At 30.1% G+C, this 12336-nt stretch overlaps 1 protein-coding gene across 4 annotated transcripts in view; it reads right to left on the bottom strand.

The window, feature by feature from the left end:
• Nucleotides 1-184: 184 nt before the first annotated feature.
• Nucleotides 185-12336, bottom strand: part of LOC135836992 (ras-related protein Rap1-like) — a 95235-nt gene continuing 83083 nt past the window's right edge. For all 4 annotated transcript variants that reach the window (XM_065352095.1, XM_065352096.1, XM_065352098.1 and 1 more), the window contains exons 3-5: nucleotides 9997-10125; nucleotides 4013-4165; nucleotides 185-3785 (exon numbers count right to left, since the gene is read on the bottom strand). In XM_065352095.1, coding sequence (XP_065208167.1) covers nucleotides 3696-3785; nucleotides 4013-4165; nucleotides 9997-10125 — 372 coding nt within the window. In that variant the 3' untranslated portion in view covers nucleotides 185-3695. The remainder of the gene's footprint in view (nucleotides 3786-4012; nucleotides 4166-9996; nucleotides 10126-12336) is intronic.

A 12336-nucleotide genomic window follows, 5' to 3' on the forward strand; every position in this document is an offset into this window, starting at 1 on the left:
TTTTCAAAAATTCGCCAAAAATCGAAAAATGAACTTGGGCAGCTGAAAATTTGGTTTTGTGGGATTTAGACTATGCTCTTTCGAAAAATCGCGGTCCCGTTCAAATCGTTGAGTGACACCTCAAGGAGTTCCCTTGTGAGTAATTACATATACCTGAATTGAGATTGAAAAAAGGAAAACTCTACACGTGAAAAATTGAATCTTTATTTATACATAATATAACTAAGTTATACTATTACATACACATTTATTTATATTTAAATCAACATTTTGAGAATACACCCAAAAAAAAACAAGCCTGCAACTTGATCAAAAAACGTGACATACTAACAAAAAAAATTTCTCTACCTTACAAGTCACGTATTTCGAAAAAGAGCAAGCCAGGAAACAATAATTCATCAATTCGCAATATCCCAGATATTATTAAAATATCGCGTGTATTAAGATGTTCTTTTTTTTATATACTTCATTATCGCGATGATGCTGAACATATTTATTACTACATCCAGTAAGCCAAATATCTTCGTAACATCGACATAATTATCACATTTAAGGGTCCTATACCATTAACCGATAATTTTTTTCGCCAAGTTGGAAAACATAAGTTACTTTCATTGATACGGTAACACGTACGAGTATACTTGAAAAAAAAAAATCGATTCGTACGTAAAATTTTGCACTAAGTACGAGCTAGAAAATCTCATATTGTAAGAATATTAAAAGCGATATAAATAGCAGATTTTTAAAAAATGTAAAATTTTCCATTTTGAGTACATAACAGAGAGAAACAGAGAGACTGAGGGGCTCAATTAACTAAAAGAGAATTTATCATTTAAAAATAACTATACACAATTATTAAAAAGAGTAAACGTATAAATAAATAATCATTGAATATAGGTATTATTGAATCGTGTTTTTTTTTTATTCTTTTATAAAGGTAAATTAATTTTTTCTTCGTCGTTGTAATTCTTTTATTCCTCTAGGTGGTTTTTTCCAAGATGAAAATGGTAAATTAGGAGAAAAACATGGATAAATAAAACAAACTTTACACCTTTTAAATGATATTAATGTATACAGTAAATGAACAAATTATAAAGTATACAGCGTGTGGTGTTTTTGTTTCAAGGCAAATATTTTTTCGGATTAGAATAATGTTTTACAGTAAATACGGTAATATCCATTCAATAATTAAGTTCCCTTAAAGGCGATGAACTCTCCCATTGCAATAGCACCAGATAGAAGAAATTTTGGTAATTTTGAAAAAATTTTACAACCGTAAAATCGTAGTCTTATCATCTGAAAAAATAATCTAACGCAACGGTAAAAAAAACCGAAATTGACAATTTTTAGAACGATTACGAAATCAACTTCCCCAAAAAAAACTTCTCTCAACAGTGAATTCGCACAATCCTTCGTAAAACACATTTTTTATGGAAATTTTCCACTTCAGCCTCATCACTTCATCAGCGAACATACGTAAATTCAAAACACTCGCAAAGTTTGTCACCTACGTCATGAAAACCGACATTTTCATCTTTTTTTTTTTACAATGGTTTTCAATAACAGCTCAACAACATCTCAGCCAGGTATGTAAATTCGATCATCGAAGCAAATAAAATTTAATTTCACTCTTCAATAAGATATAGTGGCATCGTCGTCAACCCTCCTACCACAAGCACAAAGTCTAGTTCAGTCGCTCGTAAAACTAACTTATTCGTAAACAAAAAAATAATATTTTTTCAGCATTACGTGCGTATAAAATTGGCCCATTCGACTATTCGCGCTAAAGTACGTATTAATATTTAACAAATTAACAAAAATAATAATAATATAATATTAGAGGTAACGATATATCGCGCGTCCACTAAAAAACTTTTTCTTTTTTAAAATGAACACAAGAAATTTGAAATATTAATACGGTCTAACATTCCTATTGCGTTTAAGTAAATTTCAAATTCAAAATAACAATCAAAAAGAAGAAAAAACATCAGCATTTTTGAAAAATCAACATTAACGAGACAGTTAACAATGTTGCCTTTTTCAATTCGTCGTTTAAGGGGAAAAAATACTACAGATGCATTATCCAGTCTCCATACATTCTTTAAAAATAATTGGAGAGCAAAAAAAAAATTTTAAACAAAATGAACATGAAATAAAATTACATTTAATATTTATATAATTTGAATAAGGTATAATGTGCTGTTTTTTCCTATAAATGGGAAAATTTTCTTTACATTTTTCCAAAAACTGAATTTCAAATGAAACGAAAGGAACAAAAAAAAAATTAAGAACAGAGAAAACAAACGTATACAAAATAAAATATTGGTGTTATTAAAATTTCATTAAGAAAAAAAAAGAGAAAAAAACACGAACAAAGATTTGGTAAAAAGAATTATACAAAGATATAATAAATAAGTTGAGAAAAAAAAGGAAAAAAAAATACATCTAAGACAGATTGATGTCGGAAGACAACATCGTTCAACGAGAAAAAAAAATCGTTTAAATAAATAGATGACAAAAAGAAGAAAAAATTTAAATAAATAAATAAAAACACGAAAGAGAAAAAAATTACGAACGTGAATACAGTGTAAATTGAGGTGTATGTGTGTTTACGTGTAAACAAAACGAAAAACTAAATTTTATAAGGCGAAATAAATTAATACAATTTAAAAATTCTATACAACATATTACACAATACACTAAAAAGAAGAGGAGAAAAAATAACATCGTCGAGGTAAATTGATACATTGTACTTCCAGGTATCGTATAGTAATTATACCACTCAAATCAGTTGATCAATTTTTAAACCAAATTTCCAACGTGGAATATGAAAAAGAACGAGAAAAAAAATTTAAAAATAACGAAACGTGCGTTTAAAAAAAAAGAAAAAAAACGTCGTGGTGCTTACAACATAATTGACAATTTTTTCGAATAATTTTTACCATTTGAATTTTTTTTAAATTTGAAAATTCGTACTAACTTCGATTTATGTATAATTTTTGCCTCTCAGAATCACACACGTTCGAGTATGATTATTCTACGACAGGTTTTTATTTTTTTTAATGTATAATATATGCGTATAAAAATAATAATATATCGGATATGTAAATACAATATTTCTAAAAACGCTGTGACAATATAATGCGACTTTCTTTTTTTTGTTTTTATGTAAAAAAAAAAAAAAAAAAAAAAAATACGTAAACAAAAAAAATATATAACTCGAATAATAGGTAGGTATTTTTAAAAAGGTAGAAAAATAGGGAAAAAATATATAGGTAATGGTTAAAACACCTTAACAAAAAAATATTTCGTACAAACGAGGAGAAGAGAGAGAGAGGAAGGAAAAAAAGTAGAAAAAATAACAAAATTACAATATACGGAGAAGAAATTACATAGATAATACAAATATAATATTCACATCGTATATAAAGAAATGCAATAGTATAACTGAGACTGAGAGATATTATAGAGAAAGAAAGAAAAAAAGAAAGGAAAAAAATAATATTTTAATATAAATCGAACCAGCTTCGCGTCACTACCATAAACACGCACACGTATCGACGACTTCCGAAATATTATTAAATTGTCACAACGACACACGATATAACATTGGTTTTTTTTTACCATTTTATAATCATCATCATCATCGTTATAATTATAATATTTTTTTTACATACAAAAAACACACATACTTTTTACAGTAAACTGCACGAAGATTTCTTTTTCGTTTTTTGTTTCTTTTCCGGACTTTTTTTATTAATTTGCCTTACAAGATCGTAGAATATCTGCAAAATAAATGAAATATTTGTTAGTACATATGTGATTGAGAGGAGAGAGGGGAACATCTTTATACGTTAATTTGCAACCTACGAGTACAGAAAGTGGCGTACTAACAAGTTACACATCTCTTTGGTCGCGAACTAGAAGGCGACAATAATTAATACTGCAGATGGTGTGACCAATATATTGTGTTATGTACGAGTAAGTACCACATACTTTTATAAATACTTACATCATTGACATTAATTTTAGCCTTAGCGGACGTTTCCATAAAAGCACAGTTAAACTGACGAGAAAGGTTAACACCTTGTTCTTTGCCGACTACGCGTTCTTCTTCTAAATCACATTTATTACCCACCAAAACCATTGGTACATCGTCGGTATCCTGCAAAAAAAAAAAACAAAACATAATATTAGTCAGATGACAAATTGAGATTTTTTTTGAAATTACCTATTCTATTTGAATCAACTAAATCAATCAATCGACCAAAAAAATATACAAATACATAAAAATGATTTTTGATTTTTTTTTTGATATTGTACGTAGAATTAAAAAAAAAAAATAATGTTGAACTTGAACATTGGCAGAGCTCACCGGGTCACTCCGAATTTTGGGGGGGTTAAGCAGGATTTCATTTTTTGCAGTCAACATTTTCAGTATTTTCAAATACGAGTAATCTGTACTTTCTAATACATTTCGAAAAAAAATTCCCATCAAACACTTCATTTTCACCTATTTTTTTCAAAAAATCCAACTTTTACTTCAAAATTACACTTAAAAAAATAAATAAAAAACAAAATAAAATAAATGACAAACATTTAATCAAGGGCTCAAAATTTTTTTTAAATTTGAAATTCTTGAAAAATGATGATCAAAATTTGAATGATGCTAAGTTCAGTAAAATCAACCTCTCACATCATGAATAATTTCATTTTATTTCCTAAATCATGAAATTGTTGAAAGGTTCTGCTCACACTTCATCTCGAGTCAAATCATTTTCAAAAAATTTCTGTTCAAATTTTAAAAAATTTCCAAGTAAGTAAGTAAGTAAGTAAGTAAGTACATTTAATAGAAAAGTGATCGAAAAAAAAAAAATTATGGTTTGAAAGCGCAACTTGGGTATAAGTATGCCTCCAGAAAGCCAAATTCGTACTTTTTTCGAGCCTCCTCCCTCCCTCTTCTCCTCCTCCTCCCTTGAAAAATCCAAGTCATTTATGTGTCTACAAATTTTTAAAAATATACTCGAATGAAGTTTTTTTTTTTTAAATATTTTTCTCCAGATTACTTGTTAGTATTAGGTAAATGAGATTCTAAAAATGGCCAGCTAAAGTTTAATGTCTTCCCTCACTCAAGATTTTGTAAAACTATCTCACTGTTTTCAATCAATACATACTTACTTAGTTTTGCAGAAAATTAATTTTAAAAAAATGAAAGAATAAAATAGGTATAAAAATTAATTTTAGTGACCAAAAAAGCTCGAAAAAGTGACAAAACGCGAGAAAAACATTTTAATAAAGAAAAAAAAATCATCATTTAAAAAATATAGAAAATTACAAATTGAAATGTGGTTTTTAATTTTGAAACGTTAGAACGTTGAATTATTTTGAAACTTTCTTACAAAAAAAAAAAAAAAAAAAAAAAAAAGGAGACTTTTTAACAATTTTTGGCAATATAAAGCGAGACTTTTCGAAAAAAGAGAGACTTGAGATTTTCTTGAAAAAGGAAACCAAGAACTTTCAATAATTTTAGTAAAAAAGCGAGAATTTTTCACAATTTTTGGCAAAAAGCAAGACATTGACAATTTTATCAAAGACCAGATCTTTTTTTTAGAAATTTATTTATTATTTGTTGACAAAAAAGTGATCCTTTTTCAGCAAAAAACGGAGGCTTTTGCATGATTTTTGAAAAAAAAAGTGAAAATTTTTAGTACTCGCAAAAATTTACTCCAAAAGCAAAAATTTGGCTAAGTAAAAATCAGGTTTTTTTTCTCGAAATGTGAGACTTTTCTGTAACAATTTCAGCAAAACGTATAGTTCTTGATAATTTCTGGCAAAAAAGCAAACGCTTTGGAATAATTTTTGAAAAAAAAGTGGAAATCTTTACCAATGGCAAGAATTTTTTCAAAAAGCAAAAATTCGACAATTTTTGGGAATTATTGGGAAAAAAATGTTTCCTACATCTGAAATTGAAATTCTTCAATCGATTTGAATCCAAGTTTTAAACTGACTGGAACTTTTTTTTTTTTTTTTTTCAGGAAAATAAATCATTGTTGGTTATGTAATTAATTATTCTTAAAATGGAAAAAACACGAATCGAGCTCTACTTTCAACTTTTTATATCAATTATGAAAATTTTGAAAATTGCAGTCGGCAAGAATTTTTTCAAAAAGCAAAAATTTGATACTTTTAGCAAAAATTAACAATTTTTGGGAATAATTGAGAAAAAATTAAATTTTTTACATCTAAAATTGGAATTTTTCAATCAATTTGGATCCAGTTCTAAACCGACTGGTTTTTTTTTTCAAGAAAATAAATCATTGCTGGTCATGTAATTCTTAAAATGAAAAAAAAAAAAAAAAAAAACGAATATAGCCTAGTTCTTGATAATTTCTGGCAAAAAAGCAAACGCTTTGGAATAATTTTTGAAAAAAAGTGGAAATCTTTACCAATGGCAAAAATTTTTTTTTTTTTTTTTTTTTTTTGGGTGTTTGTAATTACTTGATTATTACACCCGTCGTATGAGATTTAAATCGAGTTGGTAAGGTCAAGTTTTTTAATTAGGTCTAAGAATTTTTTAATTTCGGAAGGGTCGTCTGGTATGAATAGGGATCTTTCATCTATTTGTAGGGACAGTCTGTGCTGATGTAAGGAGGGACATTGAAATAGTAAGTGTTGGACAGATATAAGTTCTGAGAGGCAGAATTGACATGTGGGTTTTGGGGCCTTTTCATAGAGGTGGTTATGTGTGATTTTTGTGTGGCCAATTCTCAGTCTGGTTATAATGATTTCTTCAAGTCTGTTTAAGTGGGAGAGGTTTTTCCAAGGATGGACTAATTTTTTATGTTGAAAGAGCTTGTTTGTGGTTTGGAGGGACCAAAAGTTTTGCCATTTCTTAAGTGTGCTTTGGGTGAAGATAGATTTGAGGTCGTCAGCTGTGATAAATATAAGGGGAGAAAGGATGGTGGCAGATTTTGCACTAATATCTACAATTTCATTTCCTAAGATTCCAACGTGGCTGGGTACATACATAAACTGTATGAAGAAGTTTGAATTTTGTAAGTCAAATAGAGTTTTATGAATATTTTGAATTAGAAGGTGATCGGAAAAAAGATTTTGGATAGCAGTTAGTGAGCTGAGGGAATCACTTTGAATTAAGAAGGACTTATTTTCTGATTCATAAGTGAGTATGTCACAGAGACAGTGGAAAATAGCTGTGAGTTCGGCAGTGTAGATTGAAGAACAGTTATGGATTTTAAAATTTGAAATTCTATCATTTATAGAGTATGCATATCCTGTGTGAAGTGTAGGTATTTTTGATCCATCTGTAAAGCAAAGATTGAATTTTTTGTATTCTGATAAAAGTTCAAGATAGTTCTGTTTTATTACTAATGGAGAGTGGCTATTTTTTGGGTAGTTAATAAGCTGTAGGTTGACTTGAGGAGGTTTTAGAAGCCAAGGGGGGTATAATATTGGTTTTTGGATGAGAGTTTTGGGATTGATTTGAAGATCATTCAACATTGTGATGAAATTAGAAATGGGTCCTTCTATATGATCAAAATGTTGGGGGTTGGGTGGGTTAATTGAGTTTTGGAGTGGATGGGAAGGGTTGGTGGATGCATTTGAGATGAATTTGTTTGTTATGAGAGTTCTTCTGAAATCTGGGGGTAATTCTGCTGCTTCACAATATAGGCTATCTATTGGAGAGGAATAGAGGGCTCCTAAACAGATCCTTAGGGCTGAATTTTGAATTGTTTTTAGGATATTTGAAGTTTTATTTGAGATATTTGCAAAACATGGGCTTCCATACTCAATTTTACTGCGAATTAGAGATTTATACAAGTGAAGTAGGAGTTTGCGAGATGGTTTATACTTGGTGTTTTTGATTATTTTCAACAGATTTAGGCGTTTCATGATATCTGATTTTACTTTTAGAAAATGAGGAGTCCAATTTAGTTTTCTATCAAAAGTTAAGCCAAGAAATTTAGTTGTGGTTTTGAATTCTAAAGAGTGTCCTTTGAAGTTGAGGATGAGATCTGGAGGAATCTTATTTTTTTTGGTGAAAAGTATATTGGGGAAAAAAATTTTTTCTACATCAAAAATTGGAATTCTTCAATCGATTTGAATCCAAGTTCTAAACTGACTGGATTTTTTTTTTTCAAGAAAATAAATCATTGCTGGTTATGTAATTATTCTAGAAATGGAAAAAAAACGAATCGAGCTCTACTTTCAACTTTTTATATCAATTATGAAAATTTTGAAAATTGCATTCGGCAAGAATTTTTTCAAAAAGCAAAAATTTGACACTTTTAGCAAAAATTAACAATTTTTGGGAATAATTGAGAAAAAATTAAATTTTTTACATCTAAAATTGGAGTTTTTCAATCAATTTGGATCCAGTTCTAAACCAACTGGATTTTTTTTTCAAGAAAATAAATTATTGCTGGTCATGTAATTCTTAAAATGAAAAAAAAAAAAAAAAAAAAAAAAAAACGAATCGAAAAATTATCGAAGTTTGAAAATTCTAATGGCGATGGCGGGATGAATTTTGATTTTGAGGGAAGAAAATGAAAAAAAAATCAAGGAGGTTAATTAAAAAATACAAAATTGAAAAACCGAGAGAACATTCAACATGAAAAAAAAGCTGTACTTTCAACTTTTTTGTATCAATTATGAAAATTTCGAAAAATGTTTCAATTACCTTGACTATTAATTTCGGAAATAAGTTCGAATTTCTGCAAAAAGTTGGACATACTTTTATCATTTCATACGGTTTGAAAATATTCATTTTTCCCAGTAAAATTAGAGATTTGTCCAGCGTTTTAAATGTTCATTTTCAAGTTGTCTCTTTGCCAATATTGTCTACTCATTCCGGAAATGTTTTTACGCAGATGGCAAGTCTCATGAAGAAATCCCCCCCCCCCCCAAAAAAATACATCAAAATAACCCCAGTAACGAATGAACACCGTATACCGTATCAGAGTTGAAACATTAAAAATCTTATTTTTGCAATCCATTTTTGAAAAAAAATAAAATGAAAAAAATCAGTTCAGGCTTATTATTTCCTATTAATGTTTTCTATGAAAGGACGAGTGACTTAAAAAATACCTATATGGAGAATGGGGGAAAAAAAATTGATTTCGTGGGGATTTGAATTTTCCCATTTCTAATCATCGTTCTCCCCTTCGAGTACCTATTCCTATTTCGTTAGAAAAAAGTTAAAGCGTGCCCAATCAAGTCTAAAAATGTTTTTTTGTGAAAAATCATTTAAAATGAAAATCAGATCGATTTGATAAATTCAAACACATTTGCATTAATCTCATTTTCACCTAATGTTATACGAAAAAATTTAATTTTGGGAATAATTATTATTAAAATTTTCAAATTAACGAGCGAATTTCGAAAAAAGTAAACCCACAAGTGGGATCTAGAGAAATCATCCCATCGGTCATCGGTCAAGGGTAAAAATGTTGTACCTTATTTCTCATTGTGCTGAAGAATGAGAAGGTTTTTTGAGATACACGCTCTGTTTAGCATAAGCCAATCTCTTCACGTATTCATTTTTTTTTTCAAATTTAAAAACGTCAAAATTATTCATCAATTTTCCTATTGAATCCCAGTAGGTTACAGTGTCAAACAATACATACAAAAACTGACTCGCTGAAACCGTATAAATGTACGTATGTGGATTCCATGTTCACAAATTGGTTAAAATAAGATATAAATATTTCCAATAAAGTCTTCTAAAACCACCCCTTTCGTATCATAAGTTACGACATCGTCGGTGACATTGAAACAAAATACACGACGCTTTTCGAAACAAAACACGCTTATTTCAGCTCCAGGCTATAAATACGAACCAATAATACGAGTAGGTATATGTAATACGTACGTATGTTGGCGATTTTCTCCACAATTTTTTTTATAGGATTAGGAGATACAAAAAGATGCTACATAGGGGGTTAAAAAATAATAGTTATGATTATGAATAATGCTTACTTTGACGCGTAATATTTGTTCCCTTAATTCTTGCAAATCGTTATACGTGGACTGAGCCGTAATCGAATAAACTAACACGAATCCTTGGCCGTTTTTCATGTACAAATCACGCATCGCGGTAAATTGTTCCTGTTGATGAAAGAGAAAAATTAGAAAAAAATCGTCCAAACTTTGGTCTACACATATTACATTACACATACTCGTGGAAAAAAAGGAGAAAAATTTAATTAAAATTTCATTACGATAAAAATATCGCCCGCACTCGTACCCTCGTGACAGGCTCTCTTATCGAGTACGTTTCTGCTATACGATGTGTAGACAGAGAGGGATGATAGAGAGAGTTAGCTAAATTTTACGAGTACAGTACGTGAATATGAACGCACATAATATCATATTTGTCAGGACGTATAGGCAGGCACGTCGACATAACGATCAAAATAAAACGAAAAAATTGTCAACAGCGAACCCGGAAAATTGTACTTTCTTATCTGTTTGACTATGGAAAAAAAGACAGCAAAATAGCGGGCAAAAAAGTAGGCTAACAAAATCACGATTCACAAATACAAGGTATACGAGTACTCCAAATCTACGTATAACTTGAAACAATGTTTTCCTCGCGTATTTTTGCAACACATTCTCCAAAAAAAAACCACAACGTACGACAGATTGTATGTGCAAAAAAATATTTACCTAGCCCTTCTTGCTTTATTTCTCTCGAGCCTGAGGAGGAGGAGGGGGGGGGGGTTGGTGGCGTGACGATTTCAATTTGAATATTTTTATGTGCCCAGATCGCTTTAATATTGTGAAGAAACTAATTTGCAGTGTTAAGCAAAGAGTTTTTTTTCAACTTCAATTCATAGTCAACTCTGAGTTGACTCCAAGTAAACTTTTGGTTTGATTCTTTTCAAAAAAGGTTTCAAAAGACTTTCGCATATTTTTTTTTTCAAAGAGACTTTTTTAACTCTGTTCTCCATATTAATTTTTTTGCATTCTAGCATTGTAAAAGTGAGTAGGCCTAGTGCCTTCATTACCTGAGATACTTTGAATTTTTTTTTAGAATTTGATCATTTTAATTTTGATAGGGCCTTCAGAAGTACAAGGTGTAGTGGCATTGATGAATATATTTTGAAAATTGGGCGAAAAAGTTCAAAAAAAGTTGATTTTTTCTACAAATTTTCAAAAAAATATATTTTTAAAAATAGATCTTAAAGAAATAAATATTTTGAGAAAGTACACACTTTTTTATTCTTTTTCAAATGGCTACAGTGGAATTTCAGTGTTGTGGTTACAAAGCCCTGCCTTTTGCTAACTCCAGTTGATGAAATATTGTGGGAATTTCAAGTTTCAAAAATCTACTGGAGGCTCCAGTAGTTTTTAAAAAATCGCTGGAGGCTCCAAAACGACTTGAAATTCACCTGCAGTCGACATCGTAGCGTACTGAAATTAGTTTGCAGAATTAATTTCTGCTTTCCAACTCCATGTGATGAAATTTGGTGAGAATTTCGAATTTCGAAAATCTGCTGGAGGCTCCAGAAGTGCTCAAAACGGGTTGAAACAGTTTCCAATCGATTTGGCAGGTCGAAAATAGGCTATATCCCAAATTTCAGCTTTCTAGGCCAATTTGGTGAAATTTTGATTTTTTTCTCACATTTTGGCCAAAATTTGATTTTTGAAAATTCACCAAAAATCGAAAAAGGCACTTTAGCACTTCAAATTTTGACAAGTGATGAATTTTCGCCTGCTCTTTCGATCTACTTTTGTACGGTTTAAAAAAATTTATGCTAGTCCTATGTTGGAACGCAAAATCTTCGATTTAAGCTGACCTGTCAATCAAAATGGCCGCCATTTTGTAAGTAGGGCCACTTTTTCTTTTGAGGACAAAAGCTAGAAATGTTCCTTAGGACTACCCCTTTAAGGAAAAAGTTGTCCCGGAGGATCGGCAGGGTGGTGCAAGAGATCCTTATGCGGGCCCCCGACTAATTAAATCTCTCAATTTTTTCTGCCAATTACTCAGAAAACCTGGTTTTTCAATTTAAAAATGCCAAAAAATCTCCCTTTTATCAACCGAAAAATTAAAAAAAAGTCTCCCATTTCCAACAAAGATTGCGAAAAAGTGTAAGCTTTTTCACCTAAAATTGCCAAAAATTACAATCAAGGTGTCGTCCTAAAAAATGAAAAGAGATGGTCTATACTCACCACGTTCATGGAACACAAGTGAACGACTGACTGAATCATATGTTCGATTTCCGATCTGATCTGATCCATCACTCAACACTCATACGGCACTGCTTTACGAGCATCCTTTCGCGTATTTTATTTCGATTTAAAATTTTTTCATTG

The sequence above is a fragment of the Planococcus citri genome, chromosome 2, assembly GCF_950023065.1.
Source record: "Planococcus citri chromosome 2, ihPlaCitr1.1, whole genome shotgun sequence".
Taxonomy (NCBI): Eukaryota; Metazoa; Arthropoda; class Insecta; order Hemiptera; family Pseudococcidae; genus Planococcus; species Planococcus citri.